The following is a 24,472-nucleotide window of genomic DNA, read 5'->3' as shown; positions in this document are numbered from 1 at the left end:
GTTTCATATTTCAGAGAACTAGGGTTTCTTCTTCTTCTTCTTCTTCTTCTTCTTCTTCTTCTTCTTCTTCTTCTTCTTCTTCTTCTTCTTCTTCTTCTTCTTCTTCTTCTTCTTCTTCTTCTTCTTCTTCTTCTTCTTCTTCTTCTTCTTCTTCTTCTTCTTCTTCTTCTTCTTCTAGTTGTCTGGCCGTAACTAGGGTTACGAACGGTAAGCTATTGTTTTATGGTTTGGATGGCGGTATGTCTAACAACATTCTTAATCATGACCGGCTCAGGAGCGAATACTAAAAATGGCCATAACGGTCTCGACCCTGACGTCTACAGCCAGGTAAATTTACCATAATCTTGTAATGGATTGATTAGGTATCCCACGACAAAAGAATGCAAGCACCCATCTAAGAAGAAACAAAGATCGAGAAGTGGGGTCAGCAAAAGCTCAAACAAAGAGGCGTTAAAACTCCCTGTAAATACCTTGCCTAATGTATGCTATACTGAGGAATAAAATTGATGAATTGGCAGTGGAAATTAAACATGACAGTGACTTTAGGCAAAGTCACTTGTTATTTTTCAAAGAGACTTGCTTGGTTAAAAGAATATTCAGGATATATCCTTAAATCGCTATACAGTGCTATGCATAAGTTTAGACAACCATGCTAAAGTTGACTAAAAAGAGGAATAAAAAATCATATTTTGCAAATTGAACTTAATGCCTTATTTTAAAAAATTAGGAAAAATCCAACCTTTAAGGACACCAATTTTCTTTGTGAATGAATAATGTATCGTAAATAAATAAATGTTCTTCCTTAAAAAACAGGGTGCATAAGTTTGGGCACCACTATGTTAAATTCCCATAGAGGCAGGCAGATTTTTATTTTTAAGTTTTTTTTTTTTTTTTTTTTTAGGATACTAGGCATCCTGATAAAGTTCCCTTGGCCTTTGGAATTAAAATAGCCCCACATCATCACATAGCATTCACCATACCTAGAGATTGGCATGGTTTTATTTCGGTTAGCCTAAAAGCTAGTTTGATTTGCATTATGGCATGGTTTAATTTCAGTTAGCCTAAAAGCTAGTTTGATTTGCATAATGCAAATCAAACTAGCTTTTAGGCTAACCGAAATAAAACCATGCCAATCTCTAGGTATGGTGAATGCTATGTGATGATGTGGGGCTATTTTAATTCCAAAGGCCAAGGGAACTTTATCAGGATGCCTAGTATCCTAAAAAAAAAAAAAAAAAAAAACTTAAAAATAAAAATCTGCCTGCCTCTATGGGAATTTAACATAGTGGTGCCCAAACTTATGCACCCTGTATTTTAAGGAAGAACATTTATTTATTTACGATACATTATTCATTCACAAAGAAAATTGGTGTCCTTAAAGGTTGGATTTTTCCTAATTTTTTAAAATAAGGCATTAAGTTCAATTTGCAAAATATGATTTTTTATTCCTCTTTTTAGTCAACTTTAGCATGGTTGTCTAAACTTATGCATAGCACTGTATATAGAGCCTAGATAAAGTTGTGTCTCGCAAGTCTGTGGGAGGAGAACTGTGTTTTCGTGTGTGTGTGTGTGTGTGTGTGTGTGTGTGTGTGTTTATAGGAGGATTTGTGAATTTGAATAGTTATTTTGAACCTACAAATACACTTCCAATCCAGATACATATGCACGCACACACATAAATAGAAGTCCAAAGTGCAGAGGACGGAAAGGACGCAAGAGAATGCCCATATATGGGAAACAGTGATGTCACCAAAAACCCCATCTGAAGCAATAGAAGGTTAAAGGGATAGTTCACCCAAAAATGAAAATTCTGTGATCATTTACTCTCCCTCAAGTTGTTCCAAACCTGTATGACTGTCTTTCTTCTGCTGAACACAAAAGAAGATATTTTGAAGAAAGTCGGTAACCAAATGTCATTGACTTCCATAGTAGGAAAAAAAAATACTATGGAAGTCAATGGGGACCAGCAACTGTTTAATTACCAACCTTCTTTAAAATATCTTTTTTTGTGTGTATAGCAGAAGAAAGAAAGTCATACAGGTTTGGAACAACTTTAGGGAGAGTAAATGATCACAGAATTTTCATTTTTGGGTGAACTATCCCTTTAATGTTGCAAGGCTCAGTCATGGGAGTCAAAAAAATCCCATGCTCAGTCATGGGAAAAGAAAAAAAACAAGAAACTGCATTGGAACAATGTAACCCAGTTCTGTATGACTGCATTTTTTATTTTGATGTCGATTGCAGAGAGAAATCAAATCTCTTCTAGCTTAATCCTAGCTAAATTTCTTTTGGTCTAAACTGCTCTGCTGTATTACTGTAACTTGAAAAACCTTGGATGAGAACAAGTTCATATTTACTCCAATTGCTTGAACTGCTTACAAGGTAATTAGCCTTTGTAATATTCACTTATACAGGACTGCCCTGTTGAGATTGAATAAGCTGAAGCTTTATATCCTGTAACATTTTCTTTTGATTTGCTACGAGTTTTAATCTTTGTGTAACCAGTGTTTTTATCTTTTGTATAAATATTTTTTTATTTCTAAATACAATCACTGTTAAGTCTTACTTCAGCTATTATAAACAGTTCTAATAGCAAAATACAGAGCAATTAATTAATCCTTTTATAACCAAAGAAAACAAGGGTTCTAAGAGCGATTCTGCTGGAAGGTAAGCATGAATGTCATTCATATGTCTTGTAAGTGTAAGTAATGGTTATTATTGTTTCCTGGGAGTGTAGGGATTACATCTAGATTTACTGGTATAAATTATAACAAGCAAGTGAGGGAATAATACCTATTCTGACCTGACAGCAAAAGACCACCTAGACACATTAATACTAGGGGTTAATCAGGAAAGTGAGAGTAATACCAGATCACACCACAGTTTTTTTTCCACAATGGGGCCCATCAACTGTTTGGTAGCCAACAAAGAAATTTTTTGGAAAAAAGTTTGGAACAATTAACGGTGAGTAAATGATGACAGAATTTTCATTGTTCTGTGAACTACCCCTTTAAAATGGCTACTAATACAAAAAGCATTATTAGAAAAATAAATACACATGATATTGATAGCCTAACAATCAGGTAAACCCAAGTCGCTTCAGTCCAGTAAATGTCCATCTTGATTTTTTACTAACAATAAAAATGATTATATCTTTAACTTTATAGAAAATAATTAAATATTTCGAACAGCAAACCTCCATCAGAGGGCAGACTGTGCTTCTTGTTTTGGAATCGTACCACGTGACAAACAGAAAAGACAAGCAGTGTTTCAAATACATCGAATTTCTCTTATCAGTGCGCAAGACTGGACGTAAGTTTTAATACTTTCCCATACAGTTTACAGATTACAGTTCTTTGGTGAAACAGTATGAATGTGATCTATCGTGATTTAAATTCGAAGTTAGAGTAGCCTACGCCTATTTTTATTCTTGTTCAGATTAAGAGTGAGTTCGAACTTTTAAACGGCCACAGACATGAAGCTTGTTAGGCTCCTGAAAATGAATAACACGTTTCTAAATGTTTTTCTTTCCTCAAATTTCTGTTTTTCATCTTAGGCTGTTATTTTGTGATTATGCGAAATCAAAAGTATCTTGAAATCAGACCGTTAGGCTAGATTTAGGCTAGACAGACAGGTAACTTAGGCTAACCACCAGCGTTTACGGTGAATGATATGCATTTAGTTTTTGTCAACGAAACGTGAAACAAAATAAAGCTGTGGGCTAAATAAAATATTTGGCTCACAAATATAGTAGGCTAATTCATTATATATATTTATAGGAATAGCCTATGTCCATAATAATTCACAATAAACAATTATTTTAAGGTCATTCAAAAATAATAGAATAGATTGTGAACTTGAAGCAAAGAAAAAAAAATGACACATGAAAGTAACTATAATTTGTCCAGGTAATTAAAGGTTGAGCACATATAGTGAAAATCATGTAAACTGATACAATATGTAGGCTAACACATAGGCTAGGCTACAGGTAGTGTTTATAATTTCCTCCATTGCAATGTACTTATGGCTAGAGAGCCATGTGTTGTGAGGAGATGAAAGCAAAACTGTGATACAATATATTCGGCTAACTCAACATTGGTCATTTTTCTTTTTGAATAACTGTAACATATCTCAGTTTATCTTAGAGTAACATACTGTGATCTCCAGGTCATCTCTTCTGACATTGCTCTGCTGCAGTAATGTCAGAGGAACGAGGACAAGACTCTCCATCTGAGATGAGTCTCTCAGAGAAACAGAGGTAAGACTGCACTTTATAGACAATGTCCAAGTTAATAACTAAATAATGTACTGAGGTTTTTCTCTTTTTCCCAGCCTTTCATTTACTGCACACAGTTCAAGTACACACTTAGTTTTATGAGTATTTATTATATTAGGTCATACTTTTATTCTATGATATCCATCTGGATGATAAATCTCTTCATGTGAGACTGAAGTATGTGATGTGGGAGATTATAACTCAAAAAACCTTAAAACTCAGTTTAGATGAATTAAGTTTAGAAGAGTTAAGGGAAGGCAAAGATATAGCCTACGCTCGGAAATAATGTAGGCAGGAAAAACTAGAGTTAAATAAATAGAGGAATGCAGGAAATAACTGTGCCTTTTGTCCTTGTTCTACTTGCACAGATGACAAAGGGCCCATTTATATTGTGGCAGAACAAAAAGTAACAAGATATGATTTGTGCAAGGTGCAAAGTGTTGTGCAAAAATTGCCTGTTAGTGTCTTTTGGATTTGACCACAATTTTCCACACTAAATGTCTTCAAATGAGACTTAAATATCTACTGTAGTAAAGTGTTTTGCTCTTTGTGTCATTAGTGAAATATCAGGCTCACATGTGTCCAGCTCTGTGTCTGTGAAGAGTGACCATTCAAAACAAAGTTTACCACCAAACTTCAGTGAGAAAACACCATCATCTACCGAACGGTATGTCATTCTTCATATAGCCCTGCATTAGCTAATTTCTCCACTGTGGTGTATGTGATAGAACTTGACTGAGTAAAACAATTAATCTCAGAACAATATTTTCTGGGAAGCTGCTTCTCTCTAATGAACTTTCGAGCTTCTTTCCATTAACACTATTACACAGGTAGTCACTAGGGGGCATACATTCACCATGGAAAGACACCAGGCAATCAAACATAAAACTGTTTATTGCCATGAGAAGGACTAATGTATGGCTATAGACTGCATTCAGTTACACCGAAGCTCTTCAAATGAGACTGAAGAATCTCCTTTAGTAAAGTGTTTTTTTCTCTCTTCTCTTTGTGTCATTAGTGAAAGATATGTTTACCAAATTTACGTTTAAAATGGCTTAAATGTTTACCAAAGGGTACTTCATGTGTTTCTTATTTTTGTTCACACATAGAACATTGAACATTTATCATTAAACATTAAAGTTCAAATATTTATCAGAGTATTCATTTTAGAGTTTTAATAAGATGTTTAACTGTACTTATTCTCACAAAGAGGATATGCAAAGAGCAGTGATTGAAAAACCTAAAGGGAGCATCAGCAGAAAAGATCTAAGCACTGAAACTATTTAGATATATAGATGTAGATATTATAATTTGTCCTCAAGCGGAAATTTGTTTCCACTGTAGATGTGTACATAACACAAACACACATAACGTTAAATTATCAACATACCACAATACATTAAAAAATAGTCGCTGATATCACAAAAAAACAACAACAAAGAGAGCATAAGTGACGTATCAATAGCCGATTTCCTTTGAATTTAGAGCTCGTATAGAACAAAACTCTTACTATACCTTGCCTTTCTACACATCGGTAACCTATACCTATGGCCAGAAGGCAGGGGGATTAAATATTTATAGAGTGGGTGGTCTGGGTCGTTTACATTGTTTTGTGCCTTTCACAACGTCAATGTAGGGGGGCAGGCAGGGGCCACTTGTGCTTTTAGGGGGCACACCTTTAACATTCATCTTAACCTACTTTCAGTATTATTTCAAGTCATTTTTCACCATGTCATGTATGACTGCAATCTCTAGAAAAAGATAATAAATTATATTAGCTAAGCTAATAAAATAATTTCAGTTCAAATGAATGTTTCATTATGTTTAATTGTAGTGTGATATAATGATCAATAGTAGCACATTTTTAGCATCTAAGAACATCTAGGCACTTTTTTTACACCTGGGGTGGGCGATATGGCAATAATATCATATCACGATTTTTTTTTTCAGGAAAATCACGATTATTTTTTTCATGTTGGTTTTACTATTTTGCAAGTGACTGAGCATTACAGCCAAACTAATTTCCCTATTTTTAAAACAAAGCCTTATAGGTAACAAAATATAAAATAAAAAAGAATGGCAGACATTTAGGCCAAAGTGGCGAAGATAAAAATCTTTGTCATTATTTTCTTTGTTATTAAAAATTAAGAACAGAGATACATATTACACATACACAACTTAATATACAAATGAAATAAACTGCTTTATTTTTTCAGCTATAGGTGTATTTAACAGTATGAGAAAGTAATTAAGGACAAGCGGCAGCATGTTTATTATTAGGGCTACTGTCTCTTTAAGAACTGCACACGACGCGTCTAATATACATGCATATGACAAGCAGATTTTAATTAATTTTCTCTGTTTGCTTTCACTTTAGACATAACCAACTTTGTTTATGTAAACAATGTCTGTATTTGACAGTATTAGCGCAATATAAGACTCAAAAGATAACTTAGTCCAGTAACAGGCTTTTAGTGCATGTGCGCGTCGAGTGTACGCGCTCAGTAAAGCGCATGTAATAATGAACTTTTGTGAACTGCAGTGTCCCGTTCCTCTGCGTTAACATTTGATGTGAATATACGTCGTGCTGCAATGTAGCCTAGATGAAGGCGCCGCAACTGAATAAATGCGCAGTTGTTTGGTGTGATTTTACGATTCCAAATCCCCCCCCCCCCTTGTTTATCCCCCTGGAGCCAGATGGATTACTTTTGTGAAGGATGCATGCACATTTTGGGACTTGATATACTTGTAATATTTGATATACTCTACCCTTTCAACTATCTCTCCGTTAATGGTAATGCTAAAAGCATGAATTTGTGTTTTTGGGGAGTGAGTTATATTTTTGAAGTGAGTTTTTATATTACCCATTTCATTCTGGTGTCCTGAACTTCTGCACAACAGGTTAAAATACCTGTGGTCAATACAGTATTTACTATTAAAGGTGAACTAAGTAACTTTTTTACCTTAACTGAACAGCTTCGGAGTCATTGGAATGGTTATATTACTTATTTCGGGTTGAATGGTGGTCGTTTCGCACCCCCCTGGTGCCCGTGAGCGGAAAATTCGCACTTGCAACTTTGAGACGGCGGGCCGCCGGTGTTACGGTTTATCTGGTGACCGTGTTAACTGGTGACCAACTTCCTGTTCAGGTCATCCGCTGCAGCAGATTCGTCGATTCGGAAAGTACAAACTGACGCGATATTAAGCTGTCTAATAAAAGCAGACTTGCTCGTTACATGCCTTTCGTATTCTTGTGACGATGACGAAGTATTGCTATGATCTAAAAAAAAAAAGAAAAGAAAAAAAAAGTCATTTTTCCACGGGGTTCGAACGCGCGTAGAAAAGCGATCGCTCCATGCGAACACCGTGATAAACATGTTGAGCTATCTCACTATACTATCAGGTACTTGCAGAATGTTGGTCTCAATTCACGATTTCATGCTCGGCGTGACTATGCAGCTGTCCGAATCAAAACAATGTGCCCGTGTTAACTTGTGACCTCTGTGTGTTTCCTATTACAAAAACTCACCATGGCGGATTTTGTTTAGAAAATGTATACTACATGGTTTATGACTTCAAAGCACATTACATGGACTCTAGTCAGACAGTGGTACATAATTGTGGCTTCTACAGTTGTATAACAACTGCTATGGTTAAACTGGTTATTAATGAAAACATGGTTCTGTGTCGTCAGATAGGCTACTAGCTAATGTCTCAGGTGATGAATATAATAACGTTAACGTTATTTACATGTTGCTTTAGACGTTATTTTAGCCTAAAATTAATTTAGAAACATATGTGACTTCATTTACTTTGTCGTTGTAATACTGAAAGATATGTAAACGTCACATTGTAGTCGAAAATATGTTTATTACATTGTAAAGGTGAGTTAACAGCTATGTCATGTAATTATAGCAGTTTTTGGAATGGCAAGTTTATTCTCAGGTCAAAGTAGTACTTGTTATGATTGTAATTAAATAATGACATTTTTGGTATAATTGATTACAAGCAGGTATTAATAAAAGTACCTTTTCTTATACACTCCATTTAGCCTAGGTCAAACAGCCTACTTTTGTTTCTTTACACGAACACACCTGCATTAGCCTACAGTTAGCACAATCTTATTTTTTCCTGCCAAAACAACAATTATTTATTTTGTTAAATAAAGGGAAAAAAACTATTATATAAGCTAACTATCAAAATATAGCAAACCCACACTCAAAATGGAATCAGTCTGTCAAAACACAAGTTTCCGATTGAACATGACCATAGGCTACTCAATCAAAGTGCAATGTGTGTCGAAATAAAAAACAATTGATGGCATTATGAAAACTGCATTATTTGTCATGTTTCACTTCTACCTGCAGACAATACGAAATCCATATATTTTTTCCCTTTCTTTTCCCTTTACTTTAAACCTCTCTAAATTGTTTGTTGACTATTTCATGTGTGCAGCTTTACAACATACTATCTAAAAGTGAATAAGTCATTACCTGAATGTACAGTCCGAACCTGCTTTTTGGGGGTGTCGGAGTGTTGATCGGGCCCATATGTGTTGATGGTGCCCCCTTAGTTTTGCCCTACACAAACCGCATATTCTGCATATGGGAGAAGTGGTACTGGAGTCGGTGTAGTAAAAGCTTTACATAAAGTTTTGATTTAAATGAAAACATAACATTGCTGACTTTGATCAACAACAAATCTAACATAAATGGCCTTTGGTTACTATGGAAGCTATTTCCCGTCATGAATAAAAAATGAGTAGCCTAATTGTGAGTTTTATCTCAAAATTCAGACTTTGCTAAAAGAAAAACAACAGAATGTGAGATATAAAATAGGAATTGAGCGGGAAAACAGTCTGAAATCTGACAGAAAAATATACAATTACCCTTTTATATGTTCAGTTCAATAAATAAGCTTATAGGTTCCACATAAGGGGGGAAAACATAAAGATGCAGTCTGGCACACATTCTGCCCTCCAACTGTTCTTATCCCTTGTCCTGATCTATGACTCTCCTTCTTAACCTATTCTTGTCTCTTACTCAGATGTTTCTCTCTCTGCTTCTCTGTCTTGTGCATCCACGCTTAACAAAATCAATTCAAAGACTGTTTTTTTTTGTGTGTGTGTATGTCCAAGTAATGTAAAGAACTTCAACACCTGACTATGTCTCTGACTGAGAGTGGAATCGGCTATTTCTCAATATTTCACTGATCTGTTATCTAAAATGGCTTATCAGGTGTCTCAATATTTTAAGATTTTCCAGTACTTCTGAGCTACTGTTGTAGCTTTATACTATATTACAGTCTTGGACATAGGTATTAATTTCTGACAAAAAAATTAAGCATAATTGTGTGAAAACACAATTTTAGCATTTTAGAAACTTCTTAATTCACTGAATTTTTGGTCAAAACAACATTAACTGTGTTAAGGCTGGTAGCACTTAAAAATTTAAATGACTAAGTTAAAGGATCATATGGTTTGATCATACATTTACAAAAAAGACACACTGTGGACAGTAATGAAACAGTGGTAATGTATATAAGGAAGCACGCCCCATAATAACCGGTAAGTCTGTATGTTGTGATGCAGTGGTACATTGTCAAGGGTGTTCTTACATGTTATATGTATCCAATACATGTATAATGCAAATATTTGACACTGTAAGCGTTCCAATTGTATATTATAAAGCCCATTAAAAACAAAATTAAAGGCCATGAAAAAATGTCTAATAATTGTAAGTGACACGTCTTGTGGGAGTTTTCACAATGCAACCCTTTAAACCACTTAAAATGGTTTATGCATTTGTAAGAATTTTGCTGTAAGAAAATATCTACAGCCGTTGTTCATTTTACAGGTGAGTGGATTATAACATTGGTGACAGTACAATTCTTTTGAAACGCAAGCACTGGCCAACAAATTCCCAGTTAAATCATTGTTCACAGATGCTTTAAATCTGGGAAGACATTAAGCACTTTCAAGGCAATGTTGACTTCTGCAATATGTTATAACTAAAATATGTAATATATTTATCCAAATATATGTCATATGAACAATCAAAATGCTGCTGACACATTAAGAAAAACAACATTGTCATGACTTCTCATGGGTGTAATGGGAATTGGGCATTTGGGTTGTGGTCTTATTTAAAACTATGATGTTCTTAGCATGTAAATCTGTAATAATGACAAATGTGAGACACTGACAAAGACATATTGAGGACCAATAAAAAATATTATATTTGCAACAATAGAACAAATGTATACAAAGTACAGTATACTGTAGTGAAAAGTACTGCAACCTATTATTATTACACATTGTTATTACTGCAAGAGAAATGTTGCATATATCTAATTTGTTGTTTATAGTGGTGTCTATGTTCACTATGTTCATTGCAAATTTTATAAAGCCTATGTTACACACTTACATGCCAACCACATCCCTGGGTTTCAACATTTGATTAAATCCTCTGTCAGGATGTCATTAAATCTGACTGCTTTATTAACCTGTAATGACATGTTACAATCCTACAAAAAGTGGTAGTTTGCTCAGAAAGGCCTAGCAAACCTTGACAAGTTGATTGTCTTCAAATCAGCTGTCTAATAATTGCCTAATCATTTAAGAGATGCATTCTTGTTGGAATTAAGTTGGCAGTTTGATTCTATGCACACAATAGCCAATTACCACATGCAGATGCTCCATATTATCCAAAATGAATCAATCACTTGACAAGCATATATTTCACCCTTTCACACAACTTTGTGTAGTGAGTTGTGGTGATTAACTGAGTAAACGTCGATAGTTGTGATTTAATGAGAGAACGTGTATAGTGCTGATAGTGCCAAGAAGTGATTGTGAGGTGACTGAAGGTAAGGCATGTAGATTTACAGTGTACTATAAATATATAAATGAAAAATATGAGCATTGCTAAAGAGGGGTAGTTCTTTAGATCAGTGGTTCTCAATCCTGGTCCTGGGGACCAGGGGTCCTTTATCTGTAACACCCAGTTCAGTTCAGAGCTCTTTCCTAACAAGATGATGATCTGAATCAGGTGTGTTAAATGAGGGAGACATACAAACTGTGCAGAGCTGTGGGTCCCCAGGACCAGGATTGAGAACCACGGAGCAGTGGTTCTCAATCCTGGTCCTGGGGACCCACAGCTCTGCACATTTTATATGTCTCCTTTATCTGACACACCCAGTTCAGTTCATAGAGCTCTTTCCTAACGAGATGATGATCTGAATCAGGTGTGTTAAATGAGGGAGACATACAAACTGAGCTGTGGGTCCCCAGGACCAGAATTGAGAACCACTGCTTTAGATGGATCCTGTTAAAGTGAGGGAGCTCAAAAATGTTCTTCTCCATGGAACTTATCCTCCTGGATGTTCCAAACAGGAGAAGTTCATTATTAAAAGAAGAGCTGAAAGCTATATAATGAAAGGTAAGCAATTATAGAGAAAGGAAATTGCCATTTTAGTGGCACAAGCACAGGAAGTTTCCTGAGCCTTTCTGTTATCCACATTAGATGGCGTGCTTCACTATGTATGCCAGAGGCGTAAGCGAGGCCAACATTTGGCAAAAGTGGTCACGTCACCAGAGGAGGCAAATGATGTTTTTGTTAGCTTTCATGCCAGTGATCAGGGGGGTCATTGTGGTATGGAGAAAACTGTTCACGCCATCAGCACCAGATTCTACTGGCCTGGATTGGAAGGGGACATCCGCAAATGGGTGAGTTTTATTCCAGCTTAATTATTTTGGTTATACTTTATTTTAATGTGTCCCTGTTACAGTGTAATTACAGACTTAAGTACTGTGTAATAATAATTAACTACATGTACTTACTATAGGGTTAGGGTGGGATCAGGATTTGGTTGAGGGTTAATTGCATGTAATTATGCCTCATTTATAGTTATTACTATAGTCAATACATGTAACGTGTGTAACAAGGACACATTAAAATAAAGTGTTACCATTATTTTTGGCACATTATTTTAAACCCAAAGCACTACATCACTTAACACATTACATTAAACCTTGTAGATAACGCAGTGCCCTGAATGCCAGGCCAGAAGGTCTACATTGAAGGAGAAAAAAGCCTACATGCCAATAGAGGTGAGTATACCAAATGACAGTGATGTTGCACAATTGTATAACATGTATATTATCCTTCTATATGACTTATACAAGCACCCCCCCCCCCTCCCCCTCCCAGATCACACAGCCTCTGGAACTGGTGGGAATGGATTTAGTTGGGAAATTGAGTACAACCAAGAGGGGGAATCAATACATTTGCGTAATGATTGATTACTTCACCAAGTGGACAGAGGCCTACCCACTTAAATCAAAGTGTGCAGCAGAAGTGTGCGAGTGCATTTTAGATTTTTTCTACAGATTTGGAGCTCCACAAAGAATTTTAACAGACCAAGGCAAAGAGTTTGTCAATAAGGTAACAGCTTTGTCACCTAAGTTGCTTTTGTTGTTTTAACTAAGCTTAATTAAGTTGGCTTGAGAGAGTCAACTTACTGATATTGTACTTAAACATATTAAGTTGGCTTGAGAGAGCCAACTTACTAAAATCCTATTTAAACTTATTATTATTATTATTATTATTCTTACTCAAAAAAATCTATATGGATCTCCTCCTAGAGCTTTAACTCTACATACTCCAAACTCGGCTCAGACTGATCTGACTCGAGTTGCTATATCTTTTCAGACTGATCGGACTTATGGTTTTCCTACAAATGACGATCAAAACTCGGAAAAACTCCCATTGACTTAACATTGCGGAATGTTTTCAGATTCAAACACAAAAATTTAAATCTAAACACCTTGAAGACTAAACCAAACTGCCGTTCTATATAGTATATGAGCCAATGAGACTCATTTAAACTAATTAACTCTAAACTCATACAATTATAAACTAATTAACTTAAATTTAATAACTAATTAACTAATAAACTCATGAATTCATAGACTTATGAACTCTTAAACTCATAAATTAATAAACTCTGAATGCTAAAACTCATAAATTAATCAACTCTGAACTCTATTCTCATTAAAACTTATAAACTGTAAACTCAAAAACTCGTACACTTATAAACTCATCAATGTATCCACTTATAATCTATCTCTATCTATCTATCTATCTATCTATCTATCTATCTATCTATCTATCTATCTATCTATCTATCATAAACTTCAAACTACTTTAAACTTCAAACCACTTTAAACTTCTTAAGTTTATGCTTCCAGCTCCCAAGCAACTCCATAGCAACCAAACTTGAGTACCCTAGCAACCGTTTTGCAAGACCTATATCTCTGTATCAGAACATCGTATAGAGATGAGGTTTGGCTCTTTTGACTCATGCTAGCAAACAGCACTTCCAACATGCTACTCATGCTAGCAGTGAATATCTACATGCTAATAGCGATTAGTTAAGTGCTAAATCATGCCAAGATCATGTTAAGAACTCCATAGTAACCATCTGTGACAATTACCAACCACCTAGCAACACCATAGCTACCAGCCAGAACACCCTAGCAACAACATATCAACCACCCAGAACCCCCTAGCAACCACCCAGAACACCCTAGACACCACCCAAAGTAACCTAACAACACCATAGCAACCACCCAGTACACCCTAGCAACCCACTAGCCGTTAAACTTCAAAATAACTTAAACTTTAAATTAATTTAAACTTTATACTGATTTAAACTTTAAACTAAATTAAACTTCAAACTACTTTAATCTTCAAACTACTTTAAACAAATTTAAACTTCATTACAAATTTAAACTTCAAACTAAATTAAACTTCAAACTACCTTAAACTTTAAACTACTTTTAACTTCTAACTACTTTAAACTACTTTAAACTATTTTGAATAAATTTAAACTACTTTAAACTAATTTAAACTTTAAACTATTTTAATCTTTGAACTACTTGAAACTTCAAACTTCTGATCCAAACTTGCTCAAGCCAACTTAAAGATTGTCTCGACAAACTTTTTAATCTAGTTCTCATTTGTAATTATGCGGTACTGTTATTTCCCCAGATTAATTTTGACCTTTGTCAGAGGTTGGGTATTAAAAGGAGCTTGTGCTCTCCATACCACCCACAAACCAATGGCCTTGTGGAGAAAATGAATGGAACCATTCAAAGGTGTGATGCTTACCTGGATTGTTAAGATGCATAATCTTAACAGAGATAGTAACAAGGATAACATTATTTACCTTTTAGAGTTCTAACAAAGTTGGTGGGTTCAAATGTTGAGAGCTGGGACCAACACCTGAAGGCTACTTTATTTGCCGTTAGGACTAAAAAGCAGCTCACAACACAGTTCTCTCCATATTATCTAATGTTTGGTCGGGAGGCAAGATACCCTTCAGAGCTTTCTGAAAATTATGAGGTGGGTTCGTAAATGTCAGATGCATCTTCTTTATACTAAATCTTGCACTGCTGATATCAGTAATTGTACGAGTGTTTGTGTTTTGTATATTTCAGATAAATGATGATAAGGTGGAGAGAACAGTGGCATCCGAATCCTTGACAACTGGCCTCCAAGACCTGGCAAAAGTGCACAATGTGGTCTTGGAGAATGTTGAAAAGGCCAGAGAAAAGGTGAGGAAGAGAAAGGCTCGGCAGGGGCAGGATGACAGATTTGAAGTCGGAGACAAAGTGTTGCGCAAAAACATTCGCGAGGAACAGCGAAAAGGAGGAAAAATGGGTAGTGCCATGCTGGGTCCTTTTACCATTACTAAAATTGAGGGTAAAGGTGTGGACCTAGTTTCGGAGAAAGGAAAGGCCATAATAAAGGTAAATGTGGACCACCTTAGCCATTACATTGAGCCAGAGCCCAGGTTGCCACACAAATGGCCTAAAATGGCTACCATGGTAATTCCTGTCCAGTCCCCTCCTACATGCACAGTTGAGTGTTTCCAGTCCCCACCTGCCGAGTCACTCCAGTCCCCACCTACAAAGTCACTCCAGTCCCCACCTACAAAGTCATTCCAGTCCCCACCTGCCGAGTCACTCCAGTCCCCACCTGCCGAGTCACTCCAGTCCCCACCTGCAAAGTCACTCCAGTCCCCACCTGCAAAGTCACTCCAGTCCCCACCTACAAAGTCACTCCAGTCCCCACCTACAAAGTCACTCCAGTCCCCACCTACCGAGTCACTCCAGTCCCCACCTGCCGAGTCACTCCAGTCCCCACCTACAAAGTCACTCCAGTCCCCACCTACAAAGTCACTCCAGTCCCCACCTACAAAGTCACTCCAGTCCCCACCTGCCGAGTCACGCCAGTCCCCACCTGCCGAGTCACTCCAGTCCCCACCTACAAAGTCACTCCAGTCCCCACCTGCCGAGTCACTCCAGTCCCCACCTGCCGAGTCACTCCAGTCCCCACCTGCAAAGTCACTCCAGTCCCCACCTGCAAAGTCACTCCAGTCCCCACCTACAAAGTCACTCCAGTCCCCACCTACAAAGTCACTCCAGTCCCCACCTACAAAGTCACTCCAGTCCCCACCTACCGAGTCACTCCAGTCCCCACCTGCCGAGTCACTCCAGTCCCCACCTACAAAGTCACTCCAGTCCCCACCTACAAAGTCACTCCAGTCCCCACCTACCGAGTCACTCCAGTCCCCACCTGCCGAGTCACGCCAGTCCCCACCTGCCGAGTCACTCCAGTCCCCACCTGCCGAGTCACTCCAGTCCCCACCTGCTGAGTCACTCCAGTCCTCACCTGCATGCCCTGTACAGTGTAAACAAACAGCAGCAGGAACATCTCAGCAGCACTCTTATGTAAGTGGAATATATGCTATGTAAGATATTACCCTCAAATTGTCCACTAAATAACATTAACTGAACGTTTCATTTTTGTTCCACACAGGCTCCAAGTGGTACACTACATGATGCATCAGAAAGGCGTAAGTTTTGTTGGTAAGCTTTTTAAAATTCAATACAATAATTTCATTGTATACTAATATATTATTTTATTTATTTTAGTGATAGAGGCTATCTGGGCTGGGAAGAAAAAGGGTGTTTTGTGGAGCATGATGGGGCCCTACAAAATTTTTTCCAGAAATTTGAGGCTTCATCTAGCACCTGGGAAGGAGCTAGAAACTGAGGTTATTATGTTTCCTTATAATCAAATGGGTTTGTATTGGCTGTATAGAAATATACATAAAGATGACTATGCTACTGTTTTTAGATAGTAAATGCATACCTCACCAGCTTGGTGAAGCAGTACACTACAGAGTCCAGAAGAGGCTTTGTAGTAGACTCCTACCAAATGAAAGCCATTTGGCAAGAAAGTAAAAAAGGACTGAGGAAGGTAAGCAGTAAGCACCCTATTATGCTTTATTGACCATGTGGAAAGGTGTATACCTTGACAGTCATCTGCATTGTTTTAGTTGGATCCACTGGATTATGATGTGCTAGTTGGAGGCTTGTGTTTAAACAAGCACTGGACACTCATTGTAAGTGCCTCACAACATCATAGCATCAACTATTCCTTATTAAGATCAACAATTTTTTTACATGTGTGCTATTGCGTTATCAAGGTTATTTATCCAAAGGAAAACCGATCCCTGTACATAGACCCATTTGGGGCCAAGTCACTGGACATTGAGAAATGCTGTGATGTAACTAGGTAAGTGTTCTTTTTATCATTATTTGCTTCTATTACTGAATTCAATTAATGATTGACATGTACAATTTATAGAGCCTTCATGAGACAGAAGGGTGTCAATATATCAGAGTGGGCATGTGCCACAATAGAGCATCCACTTCAGATGGACGGCACATCTTGTGGGGCTTTGGTGTGCAAAGTAAGTTTAACTGCATGTTTTGTATTTGTTGTCAGCTATATATTAATTTTGTATATTGTAACGATCAGTTTGTTCTTGTAACAGCTAGCTGAAAGAGTCCTTTTAAATGACCCTGCAACATTTGAAACAAATGTTCAGGGCATACTGTCAGTAAGGATGGGAATAGCCAAAAGGCTCCTCCATGACACTGGTAAGTAAAAATCAAATATTTTGCGTTTGAGCACAATGCTATTTTGTCCATTAATTCAACACTTACTTTTTTACACAGATGACCTGTCAGAGCTCTGTAGGGCTTGTGGGGAACATGCTACACATGAGCTGTGGGTAAGTATAAAAAAGTAGGATGTTTCCACGTGTCTAAATATATAGGCTACAGACACTTTAACTCACTAATGTTTCCTTCAGATTCAATGTAGCACATGTGACCTGTGGTTTCATTGGAACTGTGTTGGCCAGCCTCCCATCGATGATGATTTCCTTTGTCCTGCTTGTGTGTAGACCTATTTTTTTTGTCACCATTGTCTCACTACTTTCCTTTCCTTATTTTGAAACAGTTTTTCATGTCTGTAATCTGCTTTTTTATCAAATGTAATTGACTTTTTTTTGCTTATAAATTAAAGCATTGACATAAATATATATTTGAAACTGTTTTATTTATGTAGTGTCAGTTCCTTGTACAACACAATTGTATTTTGTAGAGACACATTTTGTGGAGCATTGACTGGAAATGTTGGTAAATGTGACCATTACCTATATGACCTATCTAAGTCCATCTAACGTTTTTCTTTAATATTAACATTTTTATCAGGCTCCTGTGTATAGGTTTCTACCAAAGTACCAACATTTCTAAATGGGCTGAGGCAGGGATATAGTGAGTTTGAAGTGAAAGCATTTGATAAACGTATACTATGTGTTGAGAGCATTCACTCAAAATTATTAACTCATTTTTGACATAGGTGGCTTTTAGAGGCTTTTGCATCGGAGGTGTTCATATGTTAACATTGTGGCTAAGAGGCTGGATGGGCAAAATGACCCATCTCAAATTTGTGTCAGTGATGACTATTCGTAGCCTAGTAGTGTTTTTGGTGTTCTTTAAATGTTTCTCTTTAAATCGGCTACACTTCAAGCCTAAATGAGGGACCGGTTTGACCATATGAACATACAATTACAATGATATATATATATACAGTATATATATATATATATATATATATATATATATATATACACACACACACACACATATATATATATGTGTGTGTATATATGTGTGTGTGTGTGTGTGTGTGTGTGTGTGTGTGTATATATATATATATATATATATATATATATATATATATATATATATATATCGCCTAACGTTACTGAACTTAAGTCACAAGGTAAAACGTTCACACTGTAGCATGTATGTGAAACGTTTCGACTACAGGACAAAGTTTAAATATTGTTTATATAGAACCATGTTTTCATTAATAACCAGTTTAACCATAGCAGTTGTTATACAACTGTAGAAGCCACAATTAAGTACCACTGTCTGACTAGAGTCCATGTAATGTGCTTTGAAGTCATAAACCATGTAGTATACATTTTCTAAACAAAATCCGCCATGGTGAGTTTTTGTAATAGGAAACACACAGAGGTCACAAGTTAACACGGGCACATTGTTTTGATTCGGACAGCTGCATAGTCACGCCGAGCATGAAATCGTGAATTGAGACCAACATTCTGCAAGTACTTGATAGTATAGTGAGATAGCTCAACATGTTTATCACGGTGTTCGCATGGAGCGATCGCTTTTCTACGCGCGTTCGAACCCCGTGGAAAAATGACTTTTTTTTTCTTTTCTTTTTTTTTTTTTTAGATCATAGCAATACTTCGTCATCGTCACAAGAATACGAAAGGCATGTAACGAGCAAGTCTGCTTTTATTAGACAGCTTAATATCGCGTCAGTTTGTACTTTCCGAATCGACGAATCTGCTGCAGCGGATGACCTGAACAGGAAGTTGGTCACCAGTTAACACGGTCACCAGATAAACCGTAACACCGGCCGCTGCGGCAGGAAGTATCGCGTGATATCAGGTCTCGCGATGTAAACAATTGCTTTACAGCCAAAAGAAATCTGCTCAAATACTGTCATTATTGCGCTCCCTCACGCTGTCCGAACCCGAAGGAAGAAGACGTTTTAAAGAATGTCCCATCTGCTTTGATGTCGTTGATCTACTAGCCTCTGCTGTCTGAGAATCGCCAACGAGTTTTTACAACAGTGTTGTCAAATATCTATTCCGAAGCTGTGGGGGGAGCTCTAGAGAGAAACCTACGAGCAAAAAGCGAGAATACAGCGAAGAAATCCCGAAGCTACTGAGTGCTGCTTTAAACACTTGGCCTGGTGTTCTTTGCTCATAGGACAGAAAATATTACAATAAGACCTAGTTTTTATTTAAAAGTATAGCTCAGCCAAAAGTGAAAATTGTCATCATTCGTCATTCAAAATCTTCGGAACACAAAGAAAGATATTTTTTAATAGTCTCTCATAATTTCTGTCCTTCCACTGAATGTCCATGCAACCAAAACCTTGAAGTTTTAAAGTACATTAAAACATTTTGAGCGGTTTAATCAAAGTCTTCTGAAGAAACACGATTGCTTTATGTGATGAACAGATTTAATTTAGGATTTTATTGACATATAAACATTAATCAATGCACATACATAGAGCACATCAAATATGGTAAACGGAGGTTCAAACATGTGTTCTTTATGTGTGAGGAGGACCAGTGAGGGTTGTTCTTGTGCGTCAAGCATGTAAGGCTGAGCTGCAGTTGACTGTATTTTATGTGCTCTATATGTCCGTTGATCGATGTTTATATGTGAATAAAAACAAAACAATTTAATCTGTTTATAAAATAAAGCTCAAAATGAAAAAAAAAATGCTTAAAATTGAACTTAAAGGAGTAGTTCACTTTAAAATGATAATTACCCCTTGATTTATCACCCTCAAGTTATCCTAGGTGTATATGACTTCCTTCTTTCAGACGAATACAATCGGAGTTATATTAATAAACACCCTGACGCTTCCGAGCTTTATAATAGAGTGTATAGTGGATTGCAACCATAAGTTTAAAGCTCAAAAAAGTGCATCCATCCATCATAAAAGAACTCCACACTGCTCCAGGGGGATTAATAAAGGCCTTCTGAAGCAAAAATTAGGTACCCAGATCCTACCCTTTAACAATAACTTAAAGAGCTGATGCTTTCTTTTTCTCTTGGTTATAATGTGATTTCTCTTATATTTTGCCTGAAAATTCAGTATTGTATTTTATTTTATATATTTTTATTTTATTTATTAATAGCATTCAGTATGGGTCATTAGATTCAGATTTCCAGACTCAGAGGAACAACAAGGATTTCAAAGGTGATCTCCTGTGGATCTTCCAGGTAGGAAAACACATGTTCCTTTGTTTTATATTTTTAACATAACAAACGTTATTGAACAAAGTACCCTCTCAAAAATACTCAATACAATTTATTTTCTAATTCCTTAGCCAAAAAATAGGGATGACATTTTGTATTTGTCAAAAATGAAAGCTAATTAATATTTTTGTCTAATTGTTAGTTACTAAATAAATAGTTTTGACCAAATATTGGTGGACGATTTGGTTACATTTTGTTGTTCTGTATATATTTTTTCTTGCTTTGTTTGTAGGAGCTTGAGAGCAAAATAATTAAGTTTCTGAAGAATGAGCTTGTAAAGTTCAAGAAAATATTACAAAAGGAGAACACACAATGCTTTGTGAAGGAGTTTAATGAGAACAGATGCAGTATTAAAGAAGCAGCTCTTGATCTCACGCTACATTACCTGAGAGAGATGAAGCAAGATGAAGCTGCTGATACTCTAGAAGGTAAGAGACTCATGACCATCTGTCAGATTATCACTTATAATTGTGTCACTTATAATTGAGAGAAAATTAGGATAAAAATATCTGTATTTTATCCCGGTGTTCAGATGAGCTGGCCTTCATTCATCCACTGAAATGTAGCCTAAAGAAGAAGTATCAATGTGTGTTTGAAGGAATTGCAAAGCCTGGTGACTCCACACTTCTGAATAACATCTACACAGATCTCTATATCACTCAGGGTTGTAGTGAACAGGTCAATACTGAACATGAGGTCAGACAGATTGAGTCCTTTTCCAAGCGTCATGAACCACAAGAGATCCCGATTGAATGCAAAAATTTGTTTGAAGCACCTGAACAAGACAATGAGATCAGAACTGTACTGACAAAAGGAGTTGCTGGCATCGGGAAATCTGTCTCTGTGCAAAAGTTTGTTCTGGATTGGGCAGAAGGAAAAGAAAATCAAGATATCAGCTTCATATTTCCTCTTCCATTCAGAGAGATGAACTTAAAGGAGAAAGAAACACAAAGTTTGATGGATCTTATATCTACATTTTTCCCAGAGACAAAAGGACTGAACCTTACAAGAAGGAATCAATTCAAAGTCCTGTTCATCCTTGATGGATTGGATGAATGTCGTCTTCCTCTAAAATTTGATGGTAATGAGACTTGGCGTGATGTATCATCACCAGTCTCTCTGGATGTTCTTCTGACGAACCTCATCAAGGGAAATCTGTTTCCTTCTGCTCTCATCTGGATCACTACCAGACCAGCAGCTGCCAGTAAGATTCCTCCTGACTGTATCGACCGACTGACAGAGATAAGAGGATTCAATGACGCACAAAAGGAAGAGTATTTCAAAAGAAGATTCAAGGATAAGAATCTTGCCAGTGAAATATTTGATCATGTTAAACAATCAAAGAGTCTCTTTATCATGTGCCACATCCCAGTCTTCTGCTGGATTTCAGCCACTGTTCTCCAGAACATTTTGGAGGAAAAAAGAAATGATGTAAAAAACAATCAGGCTGATGATTCCTCTAAAACACTGCAGGAATCAAATACTGAAGACACTCCCAAGACTCTGACACAAATGTACACACACTTTCTCCGCTTTCAGATCCAGCAGAGCAGACAAAAATATGATGGAGAAAACACACCAGATGTTTCCTGGGATAAAGACGACATCCTTTCACTGGGGAAACTGGCATTTCAAGAGCTGGAAAGAAACAACCTGATCTTCTATGACACAGACCTGGAAGCCTGTGGTATTGATGTCTATAAAGCATCAGTGTACTCAGGCATGTGTACCGAGATCTTCAAGGAGGAAACAGGGATCACTGTTGGTACCACATACTGCTTTGTTCACTTGAGCATTCAAGAGTTTATTGCAGGCCTTTATGCACATCTGTTTCAAGACATCAACAAGAAAAGTGCATTTGATCAAGAGTCTGCAGAAGGGGAAAACAAAAATGAAGCCATGATTGATTTGCTCAAGACTGCAGTGGATAAGGCGCTCGAGAGTGACAATGGACACCTGGACCTTTTCCTTCGCTTCCTCCTCGGTTTGTCACTCCAGTCTAATCGGCGACTCTTACGAGGACTGTTGACACAGCAAGAAGACAATGACCAGAGCAAAAAAGAAATAGTTCAGTACATCAAGCAGAAATTAGAAGCTAATCTGTCTCCAGAGAGATCCATCAATCTGTTCTACTGTCTGAATGAACTGAGTGATCAAAGTCTGGTAAAAGAGATACAGACCCACCTTAGCAAAGGAAGTCTCTCATCTGGTGATCTTTCACCTGCCCAGTGGTCTGCTTTGGCCTTTGTGTTGTTGACATCAGAAGAAGAACGCGAGGAGTTTGAGCTTCAGAAATTCAAGAAATCAGATGAGTTTCTCATTAGACTATCTGCAGTCATCAAAACCTCCAAAAGAGCTCTGTAAGTCATTTAATAAAGTCACGTTTTTGCACTCATCTGGTAGACATGTTTACCTACACGGATCAATGATAATTTGTTTCTTTTTTTTTATCAGTCAACTATTATTAAAGTATAATGCTTATTTGATTGTATTTATATTAATGTATTATCTAGAAAATTCTGTTCTTCAGCAAAACATGCACTTAAGTTAACAGAGAAAGAAGACTCACGTTATTATACAACACATTGGTCCATAATTATTTTGACTGCAGTAATGCAGTTCTCTTTAACTTTTGCTATAGAGGACACTCTTAATAAACCTCAATACTCAAATTATTAACCCCCAGATTCTACACCTCAAGTCACAATAAAGATAGCACTTTCAAGTCAATATTGGTCATTATTAGCACCCTTGGTAAATATGAACAAAGAAGCTTGTAAAAATAAATATGCATTGTTTATCCTTTTGATATTTTGTTCAAATAAATCACAAAAAAACTTTGATTGAAGTAAAAAAATTTGGCCACAATTATTGGCAACCCTAGAATATATGTGTATATATATATATATATATATATATATATATATATATATATATATATATATATATATATATATAATATATATAATATATATACAGTATAGTGTGTGTGTGTCTATAAAATAAAGGATTAACAATGCATATTTATTTTTACAGGCTTTTTTTTTTGTTTATATTTACCAAGGGTGCTAATAATTCTGACCACAACTGTATAACTTATTGTTATTAATGCTACAAACCATAATATTTTTTATTCAAACATTCTGTTTTTTTTTATCTATCAAGTTTTATCTATACTAGTTTTTTAATAGGTGGAAATTATACTTAATATTTGTATTTAGCAAATGTATTATATTAAATATAATTCTGTTATGTAATTTTTTTTCTTTGTAGACTAAATGATTGTAATTTAACTGACAAAAGCTGTTCAGCTCTGGCTACAGTTCTCGGATCAGATACCAATCTGAAAGAGCTGAACATGAACAATAATAATCTGCAGGATTCCGGAGTGAAGCTGCTCTGCACTGGTCTGAAGAATATAAAGTGTAAATTGGAGATACTGAGGTAAGTGTGACAGACAAAAAATGAGCTCAAGCAAAACTGAAAGTGTGATTTCTTTTAGATATGATTTAGAACATTTATATATGGGATTGCATTTTTTGAATGGACATTCAATTGACAAATTATGAATTTTTGATTTTTCCTTCATATGGGCAGTATGGAAAATGCTTAAAGGGATAGTTCACCCAAAATTAAAAATTCTGTTTATCAATTACTTCGTTCCAAATTAGTCGTTCCAAATCCAAGAGACCACAACCTCCCTGGAACGTAATCTCTACTGAGGATTTGCACATTTTATTCAGATCAAAGACTTTCACTCCTGTGTAGTTTTCGAAGATTAACCTTGAAATTGACTGTAAACTGGAGATTCTTGGGTGAGTTAAAAGTTAAAGAGATTAAAGTTCTCTGGCCTTTTTTTTTTTTTTTTTTTTTTTGCCTCCCTATTCATTTGTCAGTTTTGA

General features: G+C 36.4%; 3 protein-coding genes across 3 annotated transcripts in view; all 3 read left to right on the top strand.

The window, feature by feature from the left end:
• The window catches only part of LOC307169754 (uncharacterized protein), a 293,723-nt gene that overhangs the window by 256,628 nt on the left and 12,623 nt on the right, over window positions 1-24,472 (top strand). The window lies entirely within an intron of this gene.
• Window positions 3,167-22,934, top strand: LOC307169762 (protein NLRC3-like; the record flags this gene model as incomplete). Its single annotated transcript, XM_079890567.1, has 6 exons — window positions 3,167-3,312; window positions 4,168-4,258; window positions 4,836-4,943; window positions 20,450-20,534; window positions 20,803-20,998; window positions 21,103-22,934. The coding sequence occupies exons 2-6, from the start codon at window positions 4,200-4,202 to the stop codon at window positions 22,932-22,934; spliced, it is 2,280 nt and encodes a 759-aa protein (XP_079746693.1). The 5' UTR covers window positions 3,167-3,312; window positions 4,168-4,199.
• Window positions 12,493-17,730, top strand: LOC307169757 (uncharacterized protein). Its single transcript, XM_079890557.1, has 13 exons — window positions 12,493-12,720; window positions 14,329-14,435; window positions 14,514-14,682; window positions 14,778-16,073; window positions 16,162-16,198; window positions 16,278-16,399; window positions 16,483-16,605; window positions 16,685-16,750; window positions 16,835-16,923; window positions 16,996-17,101; window positions 17,186-17,291; window positions 17,370-17,425; window positions 17,507-17,730. Exons 1-13 carry the CDS (start codon window positions 12,514-12,516, stop codon window positions 17,597-17,599), a joined length of 2,577 nt encoding a protein of 858 aa, XP_079746683.1. The 5' UTR covers window positions 12,493-12,513; the 3' UTR covers window positions 17,600-17,730.

This window comes from Squalius cephalus, assembly GCF_949319135.1.
Source record: "Squalius cephalus genome assembly, chromosome: 13".
In the NCBI taxonomy this organism is placed as follows: domain Eukaryota; kingdom Metazoa; phylum Chordata; class Actinopteri; order Cypriniformes; family Leuciscidae; genus Squalius; species Squalius cephalus.
This window is presented reverse-complemented; position numbering and strand designations above follow the sequence as displayed.